The sequence below is a fragment of the Leishmania braziliensis genome, chromosome 22 (genome assembly GCF_000002845.2).
Source record: "Leishmania braziliensis MHOM/BR/75/M2904 complete genome, chromosome 22".
NCBI classification, from domain to species: Eukaryota; Euglenozoa; class Kinetoplastea; order Trypanosomatida; family Trypanosomatidae; genus Leishmania; species Leishmania braziliensis.
Window position 1 is genome coordinate 184,884 of NC_009314.2, and position 27,794 is coordinate 212,677.

Sequence of the window (27,794 nt, forward strand, 5' to 3'; positions counted from 1 at the left end):
GGAGGATGACACCTGCGATCCAGTTGCCATACCAGGCGACACCGAGGCCTGAGACAAGATGCCATCATCCAGCGCGTCGCGGAGAAAGTCGCCGTGATTCTCAGCGTCGTACTCAGCCTGCTGCAAACCGCTATGCAACTCATCGTCCTCCTCCTCCTCAGCCTGGTAGCCCACCCCGAGCGCTAGCCCACAGGACCGATTCCGCCGCTCGGCACCGCTGCCGCACCCGCGAGCGCCAGAATGAGGGCGGTGGCGGAAGCTCTGGTTGCGGTGCATGGCGTGGGTGCGCAGCAGTGCCTCTGCACACTGGGGGTTCATGGCGTACATCTCCCGCTTCGACGGCGCCCCCAACACCTTGAAGAGCTCTGCCATCTGATCAATCGAAGTGCAGCCGCGGAAAAGGGGCCTGCCCGACTCCCGCAAGAGTTCCGCAGCGATGCAGCCAAACGACCACATGTCTACGGCGCATCCGTAGTGCAGCGCACCGAAGAGTAGCTCAGGGGCGCGGTAGTAGCGGGAACAAATATACGACACGTTTTTCTCCTCCGCTGGTTGCATTATCTGCTTTGCGCTGCCAAAGTCGCACAGCTGCACGCGGCCGGTATGGGGGTCGACAAGGACGTTGCCAGGCTTCAAGTCACGGTGGCAGACATGACGCGCATGCATAAACGCTAACGCCCGGGCAAGCTGGAATAGCACCACCTTCACCCAATTCAAGGGAAGGTGGTTGTGAAAATCGCCACCGCTGGTGCCGGTGCTGCTGTGGCAACAGCTGCTGCTACGTTTGCAATCAGTGCCAGGGTGTTTGGGTGACGTCGGGGGGCGGCCTGCCATGCATTCTGGTAGCTCGCCGGAGGACAGATCTGTCGGTGCCTGCACCGGGGAAACGAGAGGAGATGCTGAGCTGGATGCGATCCTACTTGGTATTTCGTGGAAGCGAAAAAAGTGCTTCTTCATATAACACAGGTCCATTGGTAAGTAGCCCATCACCATCTCGAGATAGGCAAATGCCGAGAGAGGCGCGGAGGCGGACAGGACACCGGGGGAGGTGGGGCCACGGCCACCGCTCAACGGGTAGCGATGCTCTGTTGGGTGATGCGAAGACAGAAACTCAAACCCCGCACCGGTACCTCCGGCACCAACCATATCCAACCCTAGCGCTTGCTCCGACGAGGTGTCGTAGGTGACGTAGAAGTCGAGCAGCTCGACGATGTTGGGATGGTGTCTGCCAGCCCAGAGGTGCACGTCCTCCACAGTGTGCGAGGATGATGATGCCGACAGAGAGGGACTGAGCGAGGCCCCTATCGTGCCACCAGAGAGTCGCGACACGCCCGTGCTTCCGCCAACCGTGCTCGACGTCTGCTGGTGCCGCGGGTCGTCGACCAGGACGGAGTTCAAGATCGCCACCTCCCGGTTGTGCAGGCGGGCATCATAGTGAACACGCTTGATAGCAACTTTTTCACCTGTATGCAGCTCCTCGGCGAGAACCACGACACCAAAACTGCCGCGGCCCACGTAGCGCAGCGGCCTGTACACAGGAGTGGTCGCCTGCGCCCGCGCTGTACCCCCGCTGCTTACGCTCCGCTGCGCTTGCGGGCGGGATGCACCTGACGCACGCGCAGAGATCTGAGCGGCTGACAAGGGCCGCCGAGACCGCGTCGGCTTATCTGACATCACATGAAGCGAGGGAAAGTGAAAGAGAACGCGAAACGCGAGAGACAAGGAGAACAAGAGCAATCAAAGAGAAGGAAAGAAAAATGAGGGGAAGAACGTGAGGGCACCACTTGGATGGCGCCCTTGTGAGTGTGCTATCCGCGTGAATGTGCGTGTATACGAGTGACGGAGCCAATGACGCATGGAAGATAGACTGCGCCGCCAAGATGCTCACCAAGATAACCGCGCGAAACACACACACACACACACACACACACACACGCACGACCAGAGCAACTAATGGAGGGGTAGAGGAGAGGAGAACAACGAGTCAAGCTGGTAATAACAAAGAGTTTCAGTGAGCGTGGATATCTACTGAAGAAAAACAAAGAGAAAAAAAAAAACAAAGCGAAGACGGGAGGGGAAACACAGGGCTTTAGTTTTGCCGTGCTCAGGCCTTTTTTTCCCGTACAGAGACACGCTCGCTCGCTGCCCCCTCTCAGCAGGCCGGGCAGAGCAGTGTGCTTCAAGCGTAAAGAAGAAGGAAAAAAACCTTTGTTGAACAGATGCACGTGGGCCACGGGCAACAGCGATGATGGTTGCGTTTCTGCGTCCATGAGTGAGGATATAATCGGCAAGAGGGGCAAATGAAGCGCGCAGATTGAAAGGGGAGGGGCCACGAGAAATGTAAGTAGAGCGAGAAGAGGGAAGGAGGCAAACAAAAAAAAGGGATGAAGGAGTCGGTGTAGGCGAGGCCCACCAGGAGGAGGGGTGGAGGAAGGAAGGAAAACCCGTCCACAGAAGCGATACGAAATGGCGGCAAGGTGGACGCACGCCCGTTCAGGCAAACGCTTATGCGTAGGCAATTACAGCTCATGTGCGTATTCCACAGACCAGAGTCACCAGCCTGGAAAGACAGACGGGGTGTGAGGCTCTCCTATTCGGCATAACACGACGATTGCGTAGAGGTCGCAAAGCGAAGGGTGGGAGGGGGAGGCGGCACTCCGGAAGGGAGCAAGAGTACCCCGATTACGTCCCCGCGAGCTTTTCAAGCTGCTTTTTTGTTTTCGATGGCACAACAAGAGTGGTGGGGAAAAAGAGGGAAGTGCGGAGTCTCACATGTCACCCCTCCCCCCCCCCCCACCGACAGAGAGAGAGAGACCACAGCATACAGACATAAAGGCCAAAGAAAGCAAGCGTGAGGACAGGAAGTACGACAACGCACACTCGCATTAAACCTCCCATCACCCACCCCTTTGCCTCGTGAGGCCCAACATTGGCACCACAGGGACAAAACAGCATCGCCTTGCCATACGACCTGTGGAAACGCCACCCTGGTAGAGCGGCGCGGTGGGTGTCTCTCACAGTGGAAAGGGGCGTGCTGACGCGCGCCTTCCTCCTCCTCTCTCTCCAGCTTAAAAGCTGGTAGATCACACAGGGTGGGGAGAAGTTTGCACGACTTCAGGAGAAGTGCAGCTGCCACTGTCGCACACTCACAACTTTTAACGTCGTGGATCAATGGTAGCCTTCTCGATGTAGTCGCTCAGCTTACCTGAAACGTTTGTTATGGTTGCCACCGGCGGCCGCCATGGCAGCACACCGTTGTACGACGTCGGATCACGCGGGTCAGGTTTCATGAATGACCTCTGGAAGGCCTCCGAGCAGGTCTCGAGCACCTCAAAGGGCGAAGCCACCGTTGGGTCGCGCTGGCATTTCCACACCGCCTTGCTTTTGCGCTCATCGGTCTGGTCCTTATCCGACGTGCCGCTGATCACACGACTGAAGGAGGTCAGCAGCTCCACGCACTTACCCTTGTTGTCAATCGTCTCGTCGTTGTAGCGGCGAAGCGCATTGAGAGCGCGACCTAGGTCCGTCTTGATAAGGTGCTCGCGGCTCACACCCATGAACGCGGTGAGGTCCTCCGTCATCGGGATGCTACCTTCCATCGGCAGAGAGACTAGTATGTCGAGTGCCGTCGTGCGCAGCTCGTACGGAGCTGGATCAGCGCGGTCGACGTCGTAGAGCCAGTAGCTCAGCTCCTGCAGGATGCCAGCCTCGACGAGCGGGCCCACCATATACTTCTGCCGGCACCGAGCCTGCACAATGTTCTTGAGGGCTACGCGGTTGAGCGGAAAGGCGCCGGGGCGAGTGCTGCGGCCGCTGACGATGTCGTCGTCTAGCTGCCGCGCCTTCGCCATGGCACCGACCAGCTCCTTGGCAATGGAAACGAGCTCCGCCGAGCTCGTCTTCCGCTGCGCCGCTTTTTTAATCGCCTTCTCCGCCCGCATCTTGGATTCGCGCAGGGACGCCTTGTGTAAACGCGCCTCAATGGCTGCCGCCGCGTCGGAGAGATCGGCCGCGGGCACCAACCCAAACTCGTCATTCACCTCACCCGTGCCGTCTGCCATGTTCAGGAACATGTTCCCAGCATCGTTGTCCTCGTCCCCACGCGCCTTGGTACCCTTCCTCTTGCTGCTTCTGCTGCCCCGCGCCTTCTTGTCCTTGGCCACCTTTTCCTTGCGCTTTGACTCCTTTTTGGAGCCCTTCTTCTTGCTGCTTTTGTGCCTGTCCTTCTTCCACTTTGAGGCCTTCTGCAGTTTCTTCCACTGCTTGTACAGCTTCTTACCCAATCGCTTTGCCGCCTTCTTGTCTGTAATGCTCAGCAAACTAGCGTCATCCATGTGACCTTCTGCGCCAGAGGACGTGCCACCGTCGCGGAAGTCCATCACATCCCCCGCCCGCTTCTCGCCGTTGACAACGGCGTCGCTGCTGCCATCTTCATCGTCATCAGTGCCACCACTCCGTCCCGCATCAGCGTCGTTGCCGTCGCCCTTCTCCGCGGCCGCACTGGCTGCGCGAAGGGCGTGCTCGAAGCTCCAGCCGCTGCCTCCCTCAGCGCCCGCGTCTGCAGCCACCTGACTGCTGGACACATCTATCATGTAGCCGTTCGCCGAGACCGACTCCTCCCCGTCCGTGTGAAACGGGAGCGGGGCAGGCGCCAAGCCCAGAATTGAGTCTTCCTCCTCCATACACTGACGAAATTTGACCGCCACCGGTTAAGATAAAATGGGGAAAAGAAAAGAGAGCAACAGCGAAACAGCACACAGACGACACCCAAAACAGAGCACTAATGACTTCGGCCTGCCCCCAAACACGAGTCCACTGGGGAAGGGGGGGGGATATCGCCGTCTCCACGAGAACAAATCGCAGCGTATTGAGGGAGAGGGGGTCTGTCTGTGCGTATGAGCGAATTTACACTCTGCGAACGAGTCCGGCGGGCATTGTGAGCCACCAATGTGGGGGAGGGGGGGGGGGGCATCGGTGCATCGACCAGCGCCAAAAGAAAGGGTATCAGCAGGCGTGTGGAAACGAGACGCGCGTCAAGGGAGACGGTGGCAGGTGCGTGAAAGCAGAGGAGAGAGCGAGTCAGCAAGAGCGGTCATGCGCAGATGCCGCACAGCATTCTCCTCCTCTCGACGGGCGCTAGTACAGCGATGACGGTGTGTATGCGTGTGTTGCAGATTTTCCCTGAGCGATGACAACCAGGGTAATCCTTTCCTCGTAAGAAACGTTCACACGGCTGGTGGCGAGGAGGAAAGCCTTCCGTATGACAGAGGGAGAAAAGGGGGAGAGAGGGCGCGACCAAGGGACAGAAAAGCATCGCCCCCTCCTCCACCTCGCTCCCCCCTCCACCCTCACGCACGCCTCTACCTCCACAACGCTGTGAAGATGAGTTCGCTGGAGATCACTTATGGCCTTGCCTGTGTGAGAGGCAGCAGGAGCAGAGAGGGTCATGGCTAACCAAACGAATAGAGCGATACAGACACACGCACAGACTTCGGCTTTAGCCCACACAAACTACGCAAACGCAACCTTCACAATCCTCAGCAAACACTAGCGGGGCTACAGGTGGCGCCACTGGGTGCTTCGCACCCATGCTCCAGTGTACTGCAGGCTGCTGGGTGTGCTGGTGGAAAAGCTTAGCGCTCCCGATGGCCGACGCGAACCACGGGAAGGAGGCCAGAGAGACTCACGCCCACTGCTCTGGCGCTTGTGCAAGAGGTTATCAGTCCCGTCGACCCGCGCGCTGGCAGCTTCGTCAACGGCTGCCTTCATGAAGTGCACGCGGTATCGCCATGCCACGCTCAAAGGAAGGAGAAGCCCACCCTGTAGTGACGTGGCGCTGGTGCATGCACCGTGAGCCCCCACCTGACGTTCTCCGTGCTGCAGTGGGTGCCACACGGCGTCCCATTCAATGTAGGCTACAGATAACTGCACGTCATGGAGGGAGACAGGCGGTGCCTGCGAGAACCACGTGCGCGCCGACTGCTCAGCTGCTCCATCGGATCGTGCCGCTTTCCTTCCTGGCTGCCGCTCGACCCCACCACTGGCTTCGCTGAAGCGCTCCGCCGATGTCTGCATCAGTGATGACGCGGTGTGAGAAACCGACACCACTGGGGATGGATGCGCGTGGGGAGCACGCAGCCGCTGTACCAGGTCTGAAGCGGCAAGCACCCTCGCAGGAGAGGGCAGGGCGGCGCAGATGTTGCTTTGGCTCTGTAGATGCCCACCAAAGAGAAACTTTACGGAGGACAAACTTTCTGACGATGAGGAGAAAGCGCGACAAGTGTGACCACTAGTGCAACCATCCGTTGGCACGCTCGCTCCCCTCTCCACCACCATCAGGGCACACTTGAGACGACGCTGCAGAAGGCACAGCACGTAATGCGGAACCGGGATGACCTGACCTGACGCGCGCTCGAGCGCCGCTGACGTCGACATTGACCCCACAAACCCGTCCACGATACACAACGGTACGATGTCCACCTGATGCGGCGTGGAGGAGCCAACAGAAATGGAGGAAGATGCCGCAGCGCCAAAAGCTGCTAGGGGTGAGGCAGGGACAGCGGCAGAGGCAATGGCTGTCACTGCACCGGAATCCGCTAAAGATGGCGAGGACGAAAGCGCCGACTTGGGCCTCACCTTCGGCTCACTCGTCACACTCAGCCGCCAACTGCTGTGCAGACTTGTAACACCAGACACAACTGAGGGCGGCGAGCCCGGTGCTTCTTCTGGAGCCGAAGCCGCTGTCGTAGCGCCTCCTACGGAAACGATCGGGAACGTGTAGGCCTGGCACACGGCGTAGAGGTCGTCCATTGAAGTACAAGGCAGTACCTCTACTCGCTGAACAGCGTCCAGCACCGCTCGCTGACGGGCGCGCAGCTGAACGGTTGAGCTGAGCGACTGCAACGGCAACGCAGAGGACGAGGTAGGGCGCCCAATACAGCCGACCCCTCTGACGTCCTCAGCTTGATCCACCGTTGTGGGGTCGGTCCGTCGCGCACTTCGTGTCTCTGGCCGTCGTTGCTGCAGCGCCACCCACTGCCTCTCTACGGTCACCGAAAATCTTGCCAGCGAGAAGGCTTGACTCGTGGGGCTGATGATGAGCAGTACACGCCCGCCGCGCAGCGCATGTGCGGCGGCCACCTCGTACGCTAAGCGCTGCTCGGCCGCTGGTGACGCAACAGCGGAGAAAAGTGCGGCGTCGCCAGTCGCCGATGCGCGCATTGGCGACACCACGGTGGCAGCGGCAGGGGCAGCGATAACCAAACAGACGGAATTGGCACCGAGTTCGGTGCATCCATCGCTTGTGGCACCATCGCTGGCGGCCGCGGCAGCATCAAACGGAGCTGCCGGCGAAACAGACGGTGCGTCTTTATCGGCGTCACCACCGCCCCCGCAGGCAAAGTACTGTAGTGGAAAGACGTGCGGAGGCAACAGCTGCACTGGAATCGCATGGAGTCGCTGGACGACTGACCTGGCACTCTCGCGGTGACGGTAGCGAGGGAGGGATGGGGTGGTCATAGCAGGCATGGGAGAGAGGTGCAAAGGTCATCTGCGCGGTTGAACTACTGCGTTCGCCGTGTCGTTTACCTTCGTCTGTTTTCGGCTCTGCTGCAGAGCAGGAGTAGAGCAGCTATAGGTCGCGTCGAGTACGCCTGGGTGCATGGGTGTGTGTATGTGCTTGGACGGCGGCAGCAGTCGCGTCCTTCAATCAGCGTCCTTGTGCTTGCTCGCCAACCGTTCGCTTCGTTTTTTGAGGGGATCGATTTTGTTGAGGAGTGAAGAACAAGTGAATAGGAGCGTCCTCAGACGGAGGGCGCATGCATGCCCGCGCGCTCCACCTGTGACAAGACAGATCAGCGGAGAAAGAGAAAAAAAGAGGCACGCGCCCAAGTTGAGACGAGTCGAATGTGTGAAGGTCAATTGTGAAGGATGTCGCGGCAACACATCCGATATCCTCCTCCTAGTGGGCGAGTGCGGCACACCTCACACGAAACCACCGGACTACTCGCAGTGCAACTGTGCGCCCGAACGAGGGCACACAAGCACCAACCAGCCACAGAGATGCAAGTGGAACAAGGCAGGCATGACACACAGTCGCAGCCTCAGTCATCTCGCGGAGACTGCGAACTCTCGTACCGCAGTGCAACCAATACCCCTCCCCCCCTCCCCTCCAGAGACACACAAGAGCACCGGCACCTAAGTAAGCCCCCACGGGGCGTTTTGTCTGTGGTCGATGACAACGTGTCGCGAAAATATGGTCGAGGGGGTGGCGAGAGAAACGGTCCCCCATCCCCACCCACCTCCCCTTCCTTCTGTCAGAGGGCAAGCGGAGAGACAAGGAAGGGGCCCGCTGAGAGCCATTCACACGCCTACACGGAGTGCGAGAGGGAGAAGCAGCCACAAAAAATAAAAACAACAGAGTAAGCGCACATCTCACTGAAGAGACCGTCCAGCCATGGCTGTATCACATCCACCACGGCGACCCCCTCTTCCTCCACCACCTGTTCAGTTTCTCTTCAAAGAGGTCCATCCGTCTGGAGAAACAACTGGACCATTTCCTCGACGCTTGGGAAGTAGTCGGCATCGTCATCGCCAACGTCGACCTTCCCTGCTGGCAAGAGCACCGGCGTTGCCGCTGCCTTGGCGTTTGGACCACCAGAGCAACCAGGCATCGGCTCGTCAGCGCCGCCAGTTCGTGCACCGCCCCTCGCAATTGCTGTGGCTCCAGCGGCCTGGCGACGCAGACACAGGCGCAGTTCGCGTGCCTCAACGACGCAGACGTTCTCATAGAACTGCCGCGCACACACAAGAATCTGGTCGAGGCTTGCTCCAGAGCTCAGCACGTTCGTAAACTGTAGGAGCGTCTCGGGCGCCTGTATGTGAGTTATGATCTGGGGGGCGAGTGCGCCAAGTAGCGCCACCGTGACGACCACCTCGTACGATGTGGTGTACGGGCAGGCAAAAAGCACATCCCAGAAGCGCATCGTGTCCGCAATGCTCGGCAGATCGCGCTTGAAGCAGACCAGGATCCAGCGGAGGCAGAAAGACATGTCCTCCACCATGCAGTTTTGTGTGAGATGTTTGTACAGGCCCGGGTGGAAGTGCCGCACCAGCACCTGCGTCTGGTACAGCTTGCGCTGCAGCCCCTTCACAGCCGCGTACGGCGCGCCCGCCATGCGTGCCTCAATGGTAAAGTTTGTCGACATGTGCTCGCTCAGTATCCTGCGATAGCACATGAACATGGCGGCCTCAGACGCCGGCAACGGATGTGGTGCAGGAGGAAGCGAGGCTGACGTGACCAGCAACGCCACCGCCGCGACGTCGCTCATGCCCTGACTGTAGCCAAGATCCATGTCCAGCATCACATGCGCCAACAAGAGCTCCTGCAGAACACGGAGCATGTCGGAGTCATCCTCGCAAAAGGCCGGGTGCGCACGGTCGGTCCTCTGTACATCCTTCATGATGGAGAGCTTGGCGCCCCGGTAGGCGGCGAAGTGCTTTTCCTGCTCAGGCAGAAACGACTTCCACTGGGATGTAAGACGCATGTAGAGATCCTCTTCTTTCCTGCGCACCTCTGCTTGCTCGGCCTCAGTGGAGCCTACAGCGTAGGCTCCGAGCAGGTAGCACCAGACCTCGAAGCGGATTTTGTCATCGGCCAGCCCGCCTCGCTCGTATACCGCTTGACGAAAGGCCCGCCAGCGGTCCGCGTTCAATCTCCTTGCCTGCGGCGGCGCCGGTGTCGAAGTCGCACCGTGTGTTGTGTGGTTCTCCGGTACATCCCCGTGCTGCTGCGGATAGCGCTGCAGCTCACACGGGGCGTCAAAGACGAGCTCCCAGTCTGCCGCAGTGAGCAGAACTGGTGCACTGCCTCCGCCACGGCCGCCGTCCTGTGCGAGGGCTGGACGAGGCGGAGAGTAACATGAGCCGAGCCGTATCGCCGTCATCTCGTCCGTGAGATCCTCAAAGGAGGAGGCGCTTGATTTGTCTTGCCCCGATGCCGGCGAGTTCGTCGTCGACGCTCCTGCGCGTGTGCGGCTATTGCCGCGTTTTCCTCTCTTGCCATAGCGGCCATCTACGTCGCCCGCGCGCTGCTTCGACAGCGGCGCCTGCGGTGACGAAGTTGTCCACGCGTATGACGAGTGCGGTGCCATCGTGCTCATGGCTTCGTTGCGCTGTGTAGAAACGTAGTGAGGGAGTAGCCCGCGGACTCCGCTGATGCCACCATGGAAGAGCACACTGGTGGTAAGCCGCTTACGCCAGCCTTGCATCTCTCCCGTGAGTAGCTGCATCTGCGAGGCGCCAGCGCTAGTGGTGCCGCCGCCCGCTGGTGATGACGAAGGCCTCAGAAGCGCGCTACCGACTTGGGCCACCCCGTGCGACGCCGGCGGCTCGAATGGATTTGCGGCACCCCGGCTCGTTGACGGCGAAGAGATGCGGCTGCCATCAGCACCCGTAGCGCCGCTAGCACCATCCAGCAAGGAAAGCGACAAGGTATTGCGACCACCGCGGCACGCGTAGATGAGCCCAGGCGAGTTCTGCCGCAGCGCGGCTATACATCGCGTGATGCCGCCTTTGTGGAACACAAAGGAAATGCTGCTCGGCACAGGGCGGTCCACTAAGGGAGAGACACCGTCGCCACCGATCCCCGGCGGTGACATGAGACCGTACCATGGCGAGTTGCTGGAGACACGCACAAGCGCATCGGATATGCACTTCGCTGCATAGGCGACCGCGCCCGATTCCAGTTGCAGCGTCAGCATCTGCACACGACGATCGCGTGGCGTCAAAAAATCGGTGTCGTTGCTCTCTGCCTCATCGATATCACGTACAGCAAAGCAGAGGCACCCTGGCAGGCTTTCGCCACTGTCGGTGCTTCCAACTGGGGTGACCGCAGAAGCGGCCGCCTTCGGAAATGCCGTGGCCGTGAAAGGCGAGAACTGCGGATCGCGCTGGCACGGCGGCGTGGCTTGTGATGCCGAAGTGAACGGGTAGGAGACGCCCTCTACCTGCGAAATGACTGTCGTGCCAACCGCCCTTGCAGCAGCATCACCTGCAACCCACAGAACAACAGTGACAGTGTCGCTATGTCTCTTTACAAGAGCTTCGGCAGCGGCCGCACCAGGTGGCTGGCTTAGCTGTGACTGCAACCGAATAGAGCTCGTGTCCGTCCCTTTCCACCCCGCCTGCATCGCATGTGAGGCCTTCTTCAAGTCCTCCCCAGGAGCCTGCAGCGCCTGCGGAGATGTGGACAACTCCATCACGCGCTGTCCGGTTGTGCAAGAGAACTGTGGTAGCTGAATGCCCTCCACTGCTGCCACTGAACCTGGATCTCCAGTTGAGGCAAACAGACTCTTATCATAGTTGCTGAGTCTTCCCGGTTCCCCTTGCATCTCCTCGGCATAGTCCTTGTGATCGATGGCGCCTATGGGAGTTATCGTCGGGGTTATTGGAAGCGACCGCTCTGAACGCTCGCCGTCTCCGTCGTCCCCGGGGTACTCAAAGCTAGGATCCTGAGAAGTGCAGAAAGCTGGAGCTTCGGTGCTGAAGACGAGCTGCTGTTGCGACGGTGCTGTCGTGGGTGTGATGGCAGCGATCGAGTTCCACATGCCCTCCGGGAGCTCGCACACGTACATGGTACCGTGCGCCTGAGTTGGGGTAGGTCCCTGAAGCTGGAGCGGTGGCCAGGGGAGCTGCAAGACCCGCGAGGATGGCGTGCGCACAGTCACCTTAGGGGTTGTGGTTGCGTGGATGACGCCGTCTGCCGTGCTGCCAGCATTTCCACCGCCACCAGCGCCGTCGCAGTCCGACTTCGGTACGACGGCAGAGTCGAAAAGCACATGCGTCGACAAGGGAGCACCTCCAGTCCCTGCCCCGGTCAGGGAGATCTGCTCAAAGACCTCATAGCGGCGGTGTTGGTCATTGAGAAACTTCAGCACACCTTGGGCGGAGAGCGGCATTGATAGAAAAGGCAGAACACGCAGGATGAATTGACGCCGATGCAGTCGCTGATACGCCTGTGTGCAAAACGGTTACAAGGAGAGGGAGGCATGCAGCGCGTCCACCTCTCCTGGAAAGAGAGAGAGAGAGAGAGAGGAGGCAACCCGACAAAGCCTCCAGTGAAAAACAATCCCACAAGAAGAGAAGGCAAAGCAGATCGAAAAGAGGCTCTTGAGGGGGAGAGAAGCAAGACAAGATGAGAAAGCGCAGTGATGAAAAGGCGAGAAGTCCGTCGTCGTAAGCAATCGAACGAGCGCCGCTCGCCAAGGAGAAAACGACCGTGTGGCGAGGATGGGCTCGAGCGTGAGGGAAGAGGCAAGAAAAGCAGCAGCGCGTGTGTAGAGTAATGTGCGTCTCGGTGGGTGGAGGGGAGGAGGAGGGGAGGGGCTACGACGCACTACGACAACGTAGCGAACAACAGCCGAAGAGAGAAACGGCAAGGAAAAGAATTATGCAGAGCAAAGCGATGGAAGGGCAAAGGGGTAGAAAGGTCAGAAAAAAGGAATCGCGAGACAACGCCACACAACAGCAACAACTGCAGCACACCTTCAAAGAAAAGGCGAATCACTGCGTATATAACCGCAAGCGTGCAGGTGGCAGGTGCTCGCATGGGCCCGTGGAACTCGTGCGCGTTGGCCACTCCGCCTCTTTTTGTTGTTGGTCGTTCGCTTTCACCACCGCTGCGTCTCGCGCTCTCGCACCCGCCGTTGCTCTCGTTGCGCGGGCGACACGAAAAGAGCGGTCGAGCGGGAAATGTGGGGCAAAATATTTTTGGCGATGGAAAGGCGTGTGTGAGTGGTGTGGAAGAGAGGGGTGGCATCTGCGGGCGACGCCCGGCGCCTAGCGGATGGATAAAGAGACACACCAACACGCACACGCGCGAAGGAAAAAAAAAAAAGAGAACAAGAACGGCGTGACGGGGAGGAGGAGAAAGAGGAAGAGAACCCGAACAGCAGTCGGCAGGGTCAGCTACACACATGCGCCAGAACAGCGCCCTCGAGCGTTGCTACGACAGTGGTGGGAGGGATTACTGCCACACTAACAACAGCAGAACCACGAAGGGCCCCATCAATGGCCACAGCGGCGTTGGTGTGCCTTTCGTCAGTCTCACCACGGCTAGCCCTCATCCGCCCCCGCACCCGAATACGCCAGAAGCAATAAAAAAAAAGAGAACAAAATTAAGAGACATTTCGAGTACTCTTCACTTTTCGCTGCGCTGCTGTCGTACCCGTACACGCACAGAGAAGGAAAAAAAAAACAACGATGGACTGCAACTACAGCCTGACCCAACACACGCGCAGGCATGCTCAGTCGCAGCGATACAAGAGGTGCACACCCAGCTGCGTTTCCACTGGTGCGCTCACCTCCCCGCAGCGCAGCCTGAACGCCGCCTTGTCGATCTCATCCGCGAAGGCGCCCTTTTCAACCATTCCGAGATCGCCACGCTTCTTCTTTGCTGACACTTCGCAGTACTCGCCAACAGTGGCGACAAACTCATCGGCAGTCCACGGCGAAAAGCCAAGCGCCGGGGAGACTGGCACTCGTTGCTGATGCTCGGCCAGAATGTAACGCGCCATGTCGAGTGCGTCGGCACGAGAGCGGGTGATGATCTCGCCTTTGTTGTGCCCGCGCGAGACGGGGTTTTCGACGTCCTTATGCTTGATAACGAGCTGGAAGAGGTGAATGGGGGCGTACTCCGTCGATGCAGAGGCTGCCACATCTTCTGCCAGTGAGGCACCGGCGGCGCTCACAGTTGCCTGCGCTAGGGTCATCGCTGCAGGCTCGATTGTCTGTCCAATAGCAACAGGGAGAGCACTATGGTCCTTGGAAGCGCCCGCCTCTACCGTTGCAGCGGGTGTTGCTGGCTCCCCCGCCACCTGCCTTTCGGGTGCCGGCGAGACAGCTGCAGTGGTACCAGTGGCCGAAGTGACGGCGGTACTTAGCGCTGTCGTCGGACAGATGGAAGTCCCGACGACAGCAGCGGAAAGCGACGTTTCGTCTACTCCACAGTGTGCACTCCCCGTCAATGCCGAGCTCGACGCGTGCCGTAGCGTTCCAGAGCCTTCGTCACCGTCTTCGCGAAGACGCTTTAGCGGCGGTGGTGCCCCCACGCGGAGCTCGTAGGTGCGCGTGCTGTAGCCAAACTGCATCACCGACCCGACCGCGATGGGGATCGGCTTGCGCGGCTCCACACGTTTCCCCTCCAGTCGCACCCCGTTGGTGGAGCCCAGGTCGAGCAGCACAAAGCAGGCGTGCTCCTTGTTGAAGATGAGCGCGGCGTGCATGGAGCTGATAGAGGGGTGCTCCAGCACGTAGTCACACACTGAGTTCTTGCCAAACAGATAGTAGGGAAATCGTTGCAGCCCCAGAGCGGGATACGGCACTTTTCCCCGCAAACAGTAGAGGTGGAAAGGCTGCGACGGAAGACCGGCCCATGCAGGACAGCGAAAAATCGGGGCTTGCTTGTTCAGCTTGACTGGGTCGGTCGCGGCGATTATGTGTGGCGGCAGCGAGTGGGCGGCCTCGCTCAGCGGGATCGCCACAGCAGGGGGGCCCTGCTCGGCACCGGTAGAGACAGTCTCCGCCGCCCGCGCCAGCTTCGCTACGTGTGCTTGGAAGCTGCTCATGGCCACCTCCAGTGTCACAGGTAAAAACCACGCACAGCTGAGCGAGTAGAACGACAGAGTGAAAGAAGAAGTTCATGCAAGCCAGTGTACACATCTGTAAGGACTCATGCATGAGTGCGCTGCGCGTAGCACGAGTCACATTCCCCCCCCCTGCCCACCGCTCCCACCTCTCGCCATCACCCCTCTCACCCACCCCCACCCCCAGCCATCATCACAAGAGAAGACCGCAAAGTAGGAACACAAGTACCTGCAGAGAAGGTATAGAGCGAGGGAGACTGGGGGACGGGCGAGAGGAAAAGAGGCGTGTGAGTGGAGTCTTCGCGCAGGTACTGCAGCAGGCCAAGAAACACTGCGCAGGCGCTGCGCCTTCTCTTTGCCAACCGGAAGAGAGAGAACGCGGCTCTCTGGTACAGAGAAAAAACGATTGCAAAATTCTGTGAAGTCTGTCCTGAGTACAGCGCACTGCGCAGACGCAATCGCACACACAAGCACACGTCAAATCCTTACGGCACCCTCCTTCCACCACCACCACCACCATCCCTCCCCCCCATCTTCTCCCGATTTCCGTTCACACGGCACTCTTGCCATTCCACTTCACTACGTTTTCCTTGTGCGCCAGCGAGCTGTTCCGGCGTGGGTTCCACCCTCGGTAGGGATTGCGCAGGTCTCGCATCACCTTCGGCCGCATCGTGAAAGGGTGTGAGGTGCGGTTATGGTTCGCAAACACCATCTCACCGCCGCGGCCGAAGAAGTCCCAGCCGCTCGCATGATCGTGTAAGCCCTTTGGGATCGGGCGGGGATCCCGCTCCGCGTCGGCATGGCTGCCCGTGAAGGCGTTGAAGCGGCGCTCCTGCAGGCGGACATAGTCTCGGCGCATGGCGTCATCAGCGAGAGAGGTAAGCGTGGCGGCGCTGGATCGACGGCCCGGCCGCGTAGAGGTATTGAGCTGCCCCCCACTGCCAGCAGAGGCGGGGGTAGTCGCATGCGATTTCAGGTCAAGCAGGGACAGTGCTGCGGTGTTAGTGATGTTGGCACGATTGCTGGACTGCGAAGAATCGACGCCACTGCAGCAGCACTGGTCATTGACGCTGTAGTGGGGCGGCAATGAGTGATCCAACTTGAGAGCAGCAGCGGTACTGGCAGACCCCCTTACCACGCGCGAGTGGTTCTCCAACACAGCACCGTCCTCGAGGACAGCATAGCTACTCGACGTATCACCTTCGCCCCCAGAGGCAAAGCGGCGCACTACCTCGGGCGGAAACAAGTGAGGCAGCTGCCGAACCATTTCGTGTCGCCGCGCCGACGAGGGACACAACGCAAACGTGGCGTACCCAAGCGCGACCAGCTCCGCCTTCAGAGCCTGATGCTCTGTTGACACATACGCTGGTGCCTTGCGCTGCGAGGCCGACACCATCATCGGTGTGCGTGCGAGAAGGTCAAAGACACGGTCGATTTGCCCCACCTGCAGTAGCGCCGGTCCGATGGCAGCCATTACGAGGTCGGTGAGTATCATGTCGTCGCGAAGAAGGAGAAGATCATCAAGGAGACGAACGACGGTGACAGGGACAGCGGAAGCGGAGAGCTGCAGCTCGTATGCCTCGCCGACAGTGCGGGGCTGGTGCTGCAGCTGCGGGAGGTCATGACCTTTAGTGGCTGTCCTGGGTGAAGTCGGTACGAGCTTTTTTGCGCGCACTAGAAGCGGCGCCGCAGCGGCAGGGAGGGACGAGAACAGCAGGTTCAGCGTGATGGCATCCAGCCGAAGAGCTGGTGCTGGGATGGGGGCCACGCCAGCTTCGAATGCAGTCAATGCGCCCTCTCTACCTCCCATGGATGCTGAGAGCGATTGAAGGTCAGTAAGCGTCGAGTTGAGGTAGACGGTGGCGGGTCTGTTCAAGAAGAGGCGGCAGAAAATGGAAAGCACGTCCTTCCAGCGCTGGTGGGATGCGAGCAGATTCAGCAGCTCGTGCACGTCCTCCAGTGGCGGGGGAGATGTGCAGCAGTTGTGGGTACCGTCACAATGACCGCTCATGGCATCCCCGTCAAGGTCAGCTGCGGCTCTTAGCGCAGGGCCATAGAGGTGCGCCCAGCAGCAGAGCGCGGCACAGAGTCGCGCGTCTGAATGTGTCTCACTGCTGCCTCGGCAAAGGGAGCGAAAGAGCTGGCGCACCGCTTTGCAGCTAAGCGTCTGAAGCACCGGCAGCGATGACGGCGCGGCTGAAGAACGCGGCGCCGCCTCCGGACCTCGTGTTCGGCCAGAATCCTCCGAAGTAGCGGATAGATGTGGCCCACAATCCAGCTTGGCTAGTTTTTTCAACCTGGGCGTGTCGTGGAAGAGCGAGTCTATTGTCGGCCGCGGCGACAAATTGTTGGCGGTGGCGCGAGGCTCATCGTCAGCAGCGGTTACACCGCCTGGCGATCTCCTTGCACCCCCAGCAAAGCTCTGGGCGCGCTTCAAATCGCCTCGCTGAGCTGCCGCCTCGGCAAGCCACTGTCGAGCGTCGGCATCCTCGAGGCGGCTGCGGTGGTGCGATGATGCCGACGAGCCGTCCAAATCCTCCTTGGTGTCATTCACCTTTAAGTAGGTCTCGTACAAGTTGGTCGCCTCCTCTAGCTGCGCGTGCCGGCACAGGACAGGCAGCAGCAACGTCGCCATGTGTTGCATGGTCGCAGACGAGAAGCGGAAGCGGCGCGTAGCTAGGTGGAATGTATCGAGGGCGCCGCTCGGTTGGTCAAGAGCGCAGTACGACCACACGAGCGTGACCCACAGAGAGCGGTTCGACGGAATTTCACCAGCGTAGGCCCTGTCACGCAGTGCGTCCACGGCCAGCAGGATGTCAGGTGCCTCCTCACTACCCACGAGCATCTCAGTAGATGAGCATGAGAGTCGCCTGCTGTCGCAATCAAAGACACCGGCCCCTGCACCTCGGAGGCTTCGAGGGGACTCCGTCAGAGACGATGGCGCGAAGGCAGACGCCGAGCGCGTGACACACTCGGCGTAGGAGCCGTGATGCTCTACCATATCTCTCAGCACCCTTTGGAAGTGCTCTGGGGTGCGACCGAGGCGTGCGTAGCCGGCATTCAGCACCTCAAGAGCGCGAACCCAGTTATGGCTGTCCAGTGGAAGAACGAGACGACGGTCGATAGCCTTGCGACTGTACGCGGCGCGCATACCAGCACGATCGTGGAATCGCGAAGTCGTTGCCGTCCACGCCGCCGGCTTCCAAAACTGCGTCGCATAGGAGCCATGACGGCCTGCCACCTGGATTGACGGCATCGCTCTCGGGGTCACCTGTGAGGAGACGGAAGGGGGAAGAAAGGAGAAGCGGCGGGGGGAGCACACGTACTAAAGTCGACGGCTCAGACGGCGCCAGTCGCTATACCAGACTGGCAGACAGAAGGATAAAAATGGCGAGATGGCGTAGTGAGAGACGGGGGGCGACGGAGGGGGAGAGGGCGCGATCAAGCGCGTGCTCCTCTCTCTGTGCACTCTTTCTCTGCGAGTCACACACACACACACACACAATCAAGTCCAGCTGGTGCCCTCAACACCGTCGTAGTCGGCACCCGGGATATAAGGGGAAACAGAGGGAGAGGAAAATGGAAGAAAGAGGAGGACATGGGGGGAGGGGGGTGGCACACTCGGGAACTGAACAACGAGGCGCCGCGCTTAGCAACTACCATAAAGCTGCTGAGAAGCCCTTTTTTTTTGAGATCGACTGCTGATGTGGAGCAACGGGCGCTCCGCACGCGTCTCTCTCGCACGCACGCGGCAGAGCGGAGCCCCAACGAAACAGCCTAGCGCGAGTTCTCTCTGTATGCATATTTGCTACGGAAACACGCACAACAGTCTTGCCTATTTTGGTGGTGGTGGGGGGGGGGGGGGGGGAGGTTGTATGTATATATCGTCACGGGCACACGTACATCACCCACACCGCCGTTACGGGGCCCGCGAGTGGGAAAAGGGCGAGAGACATGCGCTTACCCGGCAGACCCTCTCCCCTTCCCAAACTCGTCTACTGCGCTGGGCATCAGAAAAGGCGGAGGCACAGGGGAGAGAGCGAAGAGATTCACGCGACGGCAGCAAGAAAAACAAAAATGAAATGCGATGTCTGCTGCTGCTCCTGCTGCTGCTCCGTCGTCTTCGATCTCGCAGTGTGCAGGCGCCTATGCACTCCTCATGCCAATTCGGTCACCGCCACCTTTCCACCGCCAACTACAACGGTCACCTGGTCAGTTGTGGTAAAGGGGCTTATGCGGAGGCTGTGCAAAACGGGCCCGGTTGAGTGCAGCCTCCAGCGACCGCGCTGTCAGCCCCGCCCTTTCCACCTTCTTCTGAGTCTTGGACGTCTTCATGGCGATCTCGAAGAGAAGCTCGTTGTCGTGGAAGCACTGCTGCATCTCCTCTACCAGGGCAATATTGACCCTGTACAGGCGTAGCACCAGACTCTGAATGCGCTTTAACTTTGCGTCGATAATCACGTCCCTCTGTGCGTCCTTTGCGAGGAGCTGCCCCTCGAGCACGTGTATGCGTCTGTGAAGCTGATGCATGCTCTCGCCAGCTGTGGTGCTGTCATCGTGCTTGCAGTTCAGCGTCATCGCCAAGCTGGTGAGAGACCGCACTGCCTCGGTCACCTGAGAGTCGCGCACGGTGGTCTCTGGATATTTGATCTGCAGCGGTTTCCCCTGCGTTGCCTGCGCTGCGGCGCTCAGTAGACGCCAGAGGTATGAGTTTATGATGCCTCCGCGGTCGTTGGCCTCGTCGAGCTCATCTTCCAGAGCATGTTTGTGCTCGGTTAAACGGCTCAAGCGCTGCATAAGCCCCGCTTTCTCGCGGTCCGCCTTTTCCTTGAGCTGATTGTAGGAATACTGCAGGCTTTGATGCTCGACGTGCAACTTGTTGAGCTCGGCGACGTAGTCCTCGCCGTGGTGTTTCTCCAGCAGCCGCGCCTGACTTTGATGAAGCTGCGAGCGTAGTAGCGTCACCTCCTGCTGCAGCGCGCCGTGCTCTTCCTCCACAGCGCTCATGAGCTCCTCGGCTTCGCTGTTACGCTGAGCAAGCGTCTTGATCTTGTCCTCTTGGGACTTGTTTTCCCCTTCCAGCTCCCGACAAAGATCATCCAGCTCGTCGAGAGATGCCTGCGTCGCCTTCAGATTCGCCTCACGCTCTTTCAGGAGTTGCTGAGTGGACTGCAGTGACTGCCGCAAAGATGCAAGCTCGGCAAGGGCGCCTGCGCCAGTGTTTGCTGACGTCTCGCCGCCACCACCACGGTCGCCACTCTCGTGCACAAGCTCTAACCGGGCCTTGAGCTCACGGATCTCTTCCTGCAGTGCGTCGTTCTGTGAAGTCAGTTGTGCTATGATCATGGATTGCTGCTGCTGCTGGTTCATCAATAGAGTCGGGCCAGAGGTAGCCGGCGTGAACTCCCTCAGCACCGCACCGGTTTGCCCGGCATCAGACAGCTGCGTCTCGTAGTTGCGTATCTTTAGCTGCTTACTCCACAAGTAAAGCGTCTGGGCGATGAGGAGCTTTTTTGCACGCCTCAGCGCCACCTCAAGCTCCCGCACGCGCGTCCGCGCGTTAGCCACCTCGTTTACACGCACCCTATTCTTTATGCGCTTGGCGCGAGAGGCAAACTGCAGGGTACTGCGCGACTCGGCGGAGCTCTCGATAGCGGGGGTGATACAGCACAGCACGACCGTGAACGAGTTGCCTCCGATGGCGCTCTTCAGTAGATGAGTCAGCCGCGAGTCCCGGTAGGGGATGAAGGGCATGGCACCGCCGGCGTGCAGATGACTCGCTTCGCTTGCCAGCCGATCTATGACAGTGGCTAGGGTGGTGAGGGACTTGTTGATGTGGCCACCTTCGATCATACGCAGCCCCGTCGCGCCTGACTTCGCCACTCGTTCCGATCCCGCCAGGTCGACCATGTTCAGCGTCGAGATGACCTTCTTCTTGTGCTTCGCAGTCTTCTGCCCTGTCGTTGTTCCAACGCGCCGTGCCTCTTTACTTCCCGTGTTGCTCGTGCCGCTTCTACCCGTCTGCGTGGAAGAGGCGCGTCCGTCATCGTCCTCCTCCTCCTCCTCTTGCATAGAGAGGCTGTCATCTTCGTCTTCCTCCTCGTCTACCTCGGAGAGCGCATCCTCGATGTAATACGAGCGCTCCACCAAGATGCGTATCACACAATGGGAGCGGCTGGAGTGCTCGTTCATCGCCGTCGCCGCCGACACCCGGGATGCCGCATGGGTGTAGATGACGGTGGTACATTCCTGTTCTGACGAGACCTGCGTGCGCAGGGCATTGTGCACGAACATGCCGTACTCATTTTCACGAATGCTGAGTATCGGCGACGATGCTGAGAGAGGCATCGTCGCCGTTGACGACGACGCAGACGCACGTCCTCGAGCATGAGCGGCAGGTGGTGCATTGTTGACACGGCTGCCACCGGCGTCACCGGCTCGAAGAAGGTCTCGCAGAAGCTCGTTATAGATCTCCAGCACAGATACAAACACCTCTGTGTGCATGTATGGCTTCTGCTGCTGTTCCGCAGCGAGAGTCTTGAAGAGGTCATGAACAGCAAGGCGGATCAGCCCAGGCGAGCGGGCCGCAGTGTCACCGAACATGGTGTAGGACTTGCCGCTCCCAGTCTGGCCGTAGGCAAACACAGTGCCGTTATACCCCTGCGCCACCCGCGCTACGATGTTGCTGCGCACATGGCGCTCGTACACCTCTGTCGTCGTCGCGTCGGCATCGTAGACGCGATCAAAAGTGAAGGTGTTATCTGGCTGGGCAATCTCAGCGAGGGTTGTCGCATCGACACGCCAGGCAGTCTTCGACTCGTGAAGATCACGGCGGATGGGGCGGACACGGACGGCCACTTCAACGGTGTTCGCCCTCTGAGTAGAAGAGGTCATTCGGCAGTCAACACGAGGAGAAAACACAAAGAGAGGAAGTAAAGGGAGTGGTTTGTGGGGGGAGGGGGGGGTGTCGGAGGCAATACAGCGTCAGAAGCCGCGTCTGAGGGAAAGAAGGGATAGGGATAAGGGCCAGGAGAAGGCTGCTGTGAGTCAAATCGATCTTGTCGCCAGTACCCCCTCGTATTCTCCTCCCTCCCGTGGACTGTCTCGCTGCCTTCTTGCTTCTCGATATAGATATACAGCTCTCGCTATATATCTATGCATTCCAGTCACCCCTTCAACGGGAAAGCAACAAACCTGATGAGTGTGTGTGTGTGTGGGAGCCACGCCTCCACAAGTTGTGTAGAGGACGTATTGTCTTTTTCTTCTCAATTCCTTTGTGTATATGTAGTCCCTCTCTCTCTCTCTCTCTTCAGGAGAGGGAGGGGGGAGGGGAGAATGCGGACTGGGCCCAACGTTTGGGCTGTTGTGATTCATTTATATTTGTGTGAGTTGCGTACCGTCGCAGGCACGCACACGCGCGCCTCACTCTTCAGGCATGCGAAGGCGTACACACACACACACACGCGCAGATGGCGAGAGGAAGAAGAGGGGTAGAGGAGGAAGGCGAGAGGGAGTGGCGTTACCTCTTCTGGTTTTCATCGCGAAGAGGCACAAGTTACTCATTCCCGCACGCGTGAAGAGGGGCGGAGGTGAAAGTGCCGCGGTGACCAGTCGAGTGTGGCACGAGGAGAAGCGGAAGACCAAAGAAGAGGAGCAGAGATGGAGGAGGAGGGGGGGGGGGGGGCACAAGCTGCGGCCATCACGACATGGAACGGAGAAGCGAGAGGAAATGGGAAAACAAAATGGAGGTAAAAGGAGAGCGAAGAAAGAGCCTCGTGGGTCTTACACGTAGCCTCGTGCGCCGTTCCACATTCAGCGTTTATTTCACTCCCTCTTGTCGTTCTTCGATGCCGTCCTTCCTTGCCTCTGCCTCAACTTTGCTACACCCAGGCAAACGCATGCACGCGTGCTGGCGAGCACACCACGTCCTGCTGGATAGGCGCATATAAAGAAACAGGCAAAGAGAGAAAAGCCGGCAACATAGGCCGTGCGGGACGCTCGCACCCCCTCCCCACCTCCCCCCCCCCCCGCCGTCGTAGAGCCTTGACTCCTGCCACCACAGACTAGCAGCGGTATCGAACAAATCGATCGCTGTATTGTTCTCCTCAGTCCTGTCAGCTTTTTCTTGGTCTGTTTCATAGAAGAGAAGCCAGAAGTATGCATGGGGTAGGAGAGGGACTCGTGTGAGACGAGAAGGGGCACGGCTGCCTTCTCCTCTCACACCGCCGAGAATAAGAAAAGACGCCCACTAACGAACGGTTCGCTGTGGTGGCAAAGCGTCTGCTGGAAGAGGATACGGAGGGAGTGCGAGGGAAGGCGCGGGCAACAACCACGACCGTGTGGAGAGCGCCGTCGCAACAAAATGAAGAGGAAAAAAAAAGGCAAGCCAAAGAAAAGAGGTCACGGGAGGGAGAGGAATGTGGGCGTGTCGTAAGAGGTGTGGATACGTCTGTTACGGCACCTTCACCGGTGCGTTGACCCTCGTTCTTCGCCGCTCCACCTTCGCTCTCTCCTTCTTTTCTCGTCTGCTGCCGCCGGGCTCCTTTCGCTTTTACTTTGCCTCGTCTCACCCCCTCGCCAGCGTCGGCTCTGTGTTCCACCACCGGCATCACCGCTTTCACTTTTATGCTGCTGGTGGTCGATGAAGAATGTCTGTCACGCAGGTACCACACGTAATATCACTCACACATAGAAGCATCAGCATACACACGCACACACATATATTGATACCCATGAGACACCACTTCTCTCTCAGCGCAACAGAGCACCAGCCTACAACGGTCAGTTGTACACCATATACTTGGCAGTGGCACTGAACTTGTGCTGGCCCTTTACCACCTTGTTCACCGAGTCTAAGAAGTCCTTCTCGTTGATCGTCTTGCGGCGGGCGCGGATGGCAAACATGCCAGCCTCCGTGCAAACTGAGCGCAGATCAGCGCCCGTGGTGTTTGGGCACAGTCGGGCAATCAACTCAAACCGCACATCCTTTTCGCAGGAGAGAGAGCGCGAATGGATACGGAGGATGTTCGTGCGACCTTCCAAGTCAGGCAGGCCAATCTCGAGCTTGCGATCCATGCGCCCTGGTCGAGTCAAGGCGGGGTCTAGCGTGTCAGGCCGGTTCGTCGCCATGATTACCTTGATGTTGCCGCGCGAGTCGAAGCCGTCCATCTGATTCACCATCTCCAGCATGGTGCGCTGGATCTCGTCATCGCCGTCACCACTGCCGCGGCTGCCGCCGACGGCATCGACCTCGTCAAAAAAGATGATGCACGCCTTCTTCGTACGCGCCAGCTGAAAGATCTCACGAATCATGCGAGCGCCTTCGCCGATGTATCGTTGCACGAGCTCGGAGCCAATTACACGAATGAACGTGGCATCCGTGCGGTTCGCCACGGCCTTGGCCAGCAGCGTCTTGCCGGTGCCCGGAGGACCATAGAGCAGCACTCCCTTCGGGGGATCAATGCCCAGCTGCGTGTACTTCTCCGGGTGCGTGATGGGCAGCTCCACCACCTCGCGAATGCGCTCAATCTGCTCTTTAACACCGCCGACGTCGGCGTAGGTCACATCGGGCTTGTCCTCCACCTGCATCATTGACACGGATCGGTCAATGCGCGGCGGCAGTGGGATCTCGATCTGGATCTTACTGTAGCCCATGATCACGCCAACACGCATGGACTCCTCGATGTCTTCTGGTGCAACACGCTCGCCGATGGTGACGACGTACTTGGCGTGGTCGCGGATACTAATTACATACCGCGCGTCGTCTTGGCCCTTGTTGAGGATGCGCTCGCAGCGGCCGACGTGCAGCGGGTTTTCGCGCTCCAGGACCTTCTGGTCGCTGTTCAGATCCCACTGCACAGCTGGCGCGAGACCCAATTCACTCTCCTTCATGCCGCCCATCTTGTTCAGCTCCTCCACGTGCGACTTCACAAACTCCTCGAGCTCCTTGATGCTCGCGTGGTAGGGACCAGAACCGTAGAGATTGAGCAGCGCAATGTCATCCTTGTCCAGTGGGATGATCTCCTTTTCCTCCTTGTCGTCATCCTTCACGCGGACCGTGTTCTTGGTCTGACACGCACCCTTTCCATTTGACATTGCGTCGGAGGTGGCTGTCGAGGAGCGTGAAAGAGAGAGAGAAGCAAATAAGAAGTGGGGGATGCTGCTTAAGGGGGTAGAGGAGGAGGAGGAGGGCGAGGGGGGAAGGGGGGAAGGGGGCGGTGCGTGCTGTGTGTACGCAGCGGTGTATACGCACCCTCCGTTCTTCCACGGATGTGTTCCTTTCTTTTGCTCACTTTTGCTCGCCCGCTCGGCAGTGATTCTGAGTAGATTGCGTTCTCTTTCAGTCTTTTGACTCTGAATGGTCCTCGTGTGCTGCTGCTGCAGCGGCGTCGGCGGCGCTCCTCCGGGAATCAAGTCCGAGTGGATGGGTGGGGCAGGGGAGAGGAGGACAGTCGCAGAGGTCAAGACGAAGAGCAAAGAAAATGTACAACCACGCCAACTACAACGCGAAGATGCACCGAGAGAAAAGCACTCAACCAAAAGAGCCGCAAAAAAACTCAAAGCAGAGGCGCAGCAGGCAGGCACAGAGAGAGAGGGGGGGAGGAAGCGAGGGAACAACGGACAGAGGGATGGAACAGTCGATCAAATTACATATATCCTGAGAAGCCTTTTTCTTGGAGGTGCATGACAATCAGAGAGAACGTCCTCGTCACGGCAGCACAACCAGATCAAGTCTACGCACAGTGACATCACGCAAACAGAAAAGCGAGTGCTTGGGGAGTAGCTGGTGCTAGTGCGCTGTGAGCACGTGCGTAGATGCAGTGCTGTTGTCCGACAATGGGGAGTGGGGGCAATCCATGAAGCTGTTTACACCACCCATGGCACAGTGAGCGTGTGGGTGTTCGTTGGCCGAGTCATCAAGAGCAACAAGAGCGACATTTGAGTGAAACACCAAAGGGCATTTCCACCACAACGACTACACGCTCACCCACCAAGACAAACGCTTACGAGAAAAGGGTGACAGTGGCGAATGCCGACGCACATGACAGACAACATGGTAGTGACTGCGCACCGCTGTCATTCATCGTGAATACCACCACCACCACCACCACCACCACCACCACCACCACACACATACACCTCCACTTCTCATCCTTCCCCGGCATCCAGTTTCCACCGCAGACAAGTGGCAAGGCTGTACCTCCGGCCTCACCCACCAGCGCGCAGTGCTACAGCGATGAAAGGAAAGGAGGGCGGGTGCACAGGTACAGCGCGCATAAGACGCCTTCTTGGGGGGGGGGGGGGGGGGTAGATCTACCGGTAGGGGGCCGGCGAGCACCAAGGTGAGAAAGGTAAAAGTACTTCACACAGCATGGCACCTCCCATTCTCCTCACCACCCCGCCGATGTGCCCCCACATCCCGACAGCCCATGTGCCTCGCACGTTTGACAGACCTGGTGAGTGCATAGAGACTGGAAGCGGAGGAGGAGAGGGGACAGGAAAAGATCAATCATTTTGACAGAAGCACCACGGAGCTCTCTGCGGCCGCGTACTCCCCCCCCCCCCTCCTCCTCCTCCTCCCCAACTCCATCTTCTCTGATGTGTGCCTCCTGTCTTGGTGTTGCTTCCCTCCTTTGTTGGCTCTCCTCTCTCCCTGCCTCTCTCCACACCTCTGGCGACGCGACTCTGCAGGGGTGCACTCCAATGGAAACAGGGGAAAGCGACATGAACGCATCAACAGCAGAGGAGCACACAGTAGCAAAGTCCTCATTCTTCAACATACAGAGATAGACGAGAGCGAAGATGAGGGGGTGGTGGTAACAAAGAGAGAATGAGGAAACAGGCAGCGCACGTGTTCATTAGTCACGCTGCATCCAATTCACCCTCCTCCTCCAACTCTTCGTCATCTTCGAGAGACACAAACCTTCACTTCACCCACGCTCAAGTCCCCCAAGTCCTTCTCCTTGGTTCCCTCCGAACCCCAAACAATGGGCAAGAAACCCTGGAAAAACCCAGGGGGGAACCCCTTACAAGGTGGAGGCTATTCCCCACATACTTCCAGGGGGGGGAAAAAAAAGGGGCCCCCCCGGCCCCTTTTTGGGGAGAAAAAGGGGGCAAATAATTCCCCAAGTTTTCCCCCCCCCGCCCCCCCTCCCAAAAAGGGTTTTTGGGGGAAAAATTGGGGGGTGGGGGGGGGCCGGGGGCAAAAAACGGGGTGTTTTATTTTTTGGGCACCCCCCCCCCCCCCCTCTCGGGGGGGGAAAACCCCCGGGGAGTAAAAAACCCCGAAAATTAGCCCCCAAAAAAGGGGGGGGGGGGGGGGAAAAAAAAAAATTTTTTTGGGGGAAAAAAAAAAAAAGGCCCCCCCCCCGGGAAAATTTTTTTTTTTTTTAAAAAAAAACCCCCCCCTTTAAAAAAAAAAAGGGGGGGGGGGCCCCCCCCCCGGCCCCGGGGGGGGGGGGGCCGAAAAAAAAAAAACTTTCTCCCCCCCCCCCGCCCTCTTTCCGGAATGGGGGGGGTTGGAGTCACCCGCGGCGAGGAGCAAGTAGAGCAAGTGAATGCACAGGCCATAGGTGATCACGTAGAACCCACCGAAAGTGACTACGCGGGCCACGTACAGGATTGCTAAGAAGGCGAAGAAACACCATCGTAGCCCACGGTGCGGCACAGAGACATCGAGGTAGTGCTTGTAGGTGACACGTGCCTTGCGCAGAAAGGAGTGATCGATGCTCGGCCCAAGGAGGTCGTGAGATGGCGGCATTGTGGTAGCGATAGATCCGCGCTGGCAGATCCACAAAATTACAGCGCACACTAACAGAAGGAGCACAAAGTAACCGAACAGGTACACGCAAAAAAAAAAAGAGTTCAATTGAAAAAGCCCGCAGAGGCACCGGTGGTGAAGGAGCGTGGAAAGGGAGAAGTCCTCTGCCACACACAGAGGACCCGAACAGAGTGGGGGGGGGGGGGCGTGTACGAGAGAGTGGTATGTATGCGTATGTCCCCCTGCTTGTCCCACACGCCCGCGGCGAAGAGGTGCAGCAAGCGGAAGGAGAATAAGGGGGGTGGGAGAAAGTGCAGCTCTTTTGTTGTGTGTCTGCGTCGTTAGGCGAGTCTCAACAGCAACACAAGAACAAAAAAAAAAGAGAAAAAGCC

The 27,794-nt window shown here is 58.9% G+C and overlaps 9 protein-coding genes across 9 annotated transcripts; all 9 read right to left on the reverse strand.

Moving 5' to 3' along the window:
• Window positions 1-3: 3 nt before the first annotated feature.
• LBRM_22_0440 (putative protein kinase) lies at window positions 4-1,674 on the reverse strand (the record flags this gene model as incomplete). The annotated part of the gene is made up of 1 exon (XM_001564913.2): window positions 4-1,674. A coding segment is annotated over one exon (1,671 nt), but the record flags the coding sequence as incomplete, so codon positions are not given.
• Window positions 1,675-3,155: 1,481 nt separating this feature from the next.
• LBRM_22_0450 (conserved hypothetical protein) lies at window positions 3,156-4,682 on the reverse strand (the record flags this gene model as incomplete). Its single annotated transcript, XM_001564914.1, has 1 exon — window positions 3,156-4,682. One exon carries the CDS (start codon window positions 4,680-4,682, stop codon window positions 3,156-3,158), a length of 1,527 nt encoding a protein of 508 aa, XP_001564964.1.
• An 874-nt stretch (window positions 4,683-5,556) lies between these two features.
• On the reverse strand, window positions 5,557-7,527 carry LBRM_22_0460 (conserved hypothetical protein; the record flags this gene model as incomplete). The annotated part of the gene is made up of 1 exon (XM_001564915.1): window positions 5,557-7,527. The coding sequence occupies one exon, from the start codon at window positions 7,525-7,527 to the stop codon at window positions 5,557-5,559; it is 1,971 nt and encodes a 656-aa protein (XP_001564965.1).
• Window positions 7,528-8,516: 989 nt separating this feature from the next.
• LBRM_22_0470 (conserved hypothetical protein) lies at window positions 8,517-11,957 on the reverse strand (the record flags this gene model as incomplete). Its single annotated transcript, XM_001564916.1, has 1 exon — window positions 8,517-11,957. One exon carries the CDS (start codon window positions 11,955-11,957, stop codon window positions 8,517-8,519), a length of 3,441 nt encoding a protein of 1,146 aa, XP_001564966.1.
• Window positions 11,958-13,304: 1,347 nt separating this feature from the next.
• On the reverse strand, window positions 13,305-14,624 carry PAR45 (putative peptidyl-prolyl cis-trans isomerase; the record flags this gene model as incomplete). The annotated part of the gene is made up of 1 exon (XM_001564917.2): window positions 13,305-14,624. One exon carries the CDS (start codon window positions 14,622-14,624, stop codon window positions 13,305-13,307), a length of 1,320 nt encoding a protein of 439 aa, XP_001564967.2.
• A 568-nt stretch (window positions 14,625-15,192) lies between these two features.
• LBRM_22_0490 (conserved hypothetical protein) lies at window positions 15,193-17,898 on the reverse strand (the record flags this gene model as incomplete). The annotated part of the gene is made up of 1 exon (XM_001564918.2): window positions 15,193-17,898. The coding sequence occupies one exon, from the start codon at window positions 17,896-17,898 to the stop codon at window positions 15,193-15,195; it is 2,706 nt and encodes a 901-aa protein (XP_001564968.2).
• A 956-nt stretch (window positions 17,899-18,854) lies between these two features.
• Window positions 18,855-21,536, reverse strand: LBRM_22_0500 (putative kinesin; the record flags this gene model as incomplete). Its single annotated transcript, XM_001564919.1, has 1 exon — window positions 18,855-21,536. The coding sequence occupies one exon, from the start codon at window positions 21,534-21,536 to the stop codon at window positions 18,855-18,857; it is 2,682 nt and encodes an 893-aa protein (XP_001564969.1).
• A 1,887-nt stretch (window positions 21,537-23,423) lies between these two features.
• LBRM_22_0510 (putative proteasome regulatory ATPase subunit 1) lies at window positions 23,424-24,737 on the reverse strand (the record flags this gene model as incomplete). The annotated part of the gene is made up of 1 exon (XM_001564920.1): window positions 23,424-24,737. The coding sequence occupies one exon, from the start codon at window positions 24,735-24,737 to the stop codon at window positions 23,424-23,426; it is 1,314 nt and encodes a 437-aa protein (XP_001564970.1).
• A 2,314-nt stretch (window positions 24,738-27,051) lies between these two features.
• LBRM_22_0520 (rer1 family-like protein) lies at window positions 27,052-27,402 on the reverse strand (the record flags this gene model as incomplete). Its single annotated transcript, XM_001564921.1, has 1 exon — window positions 27,052-27,402. The coding sequence occupies one exon, from the start codon at window positions 27,400-27,402 to the stop codon at window positions 27,052-27,054; it is 351 nt and encodes a 116-aa protein (XP_001564971.1).
• Window positions 27,403-27,794: the final 392 nt, after the last annotated feature.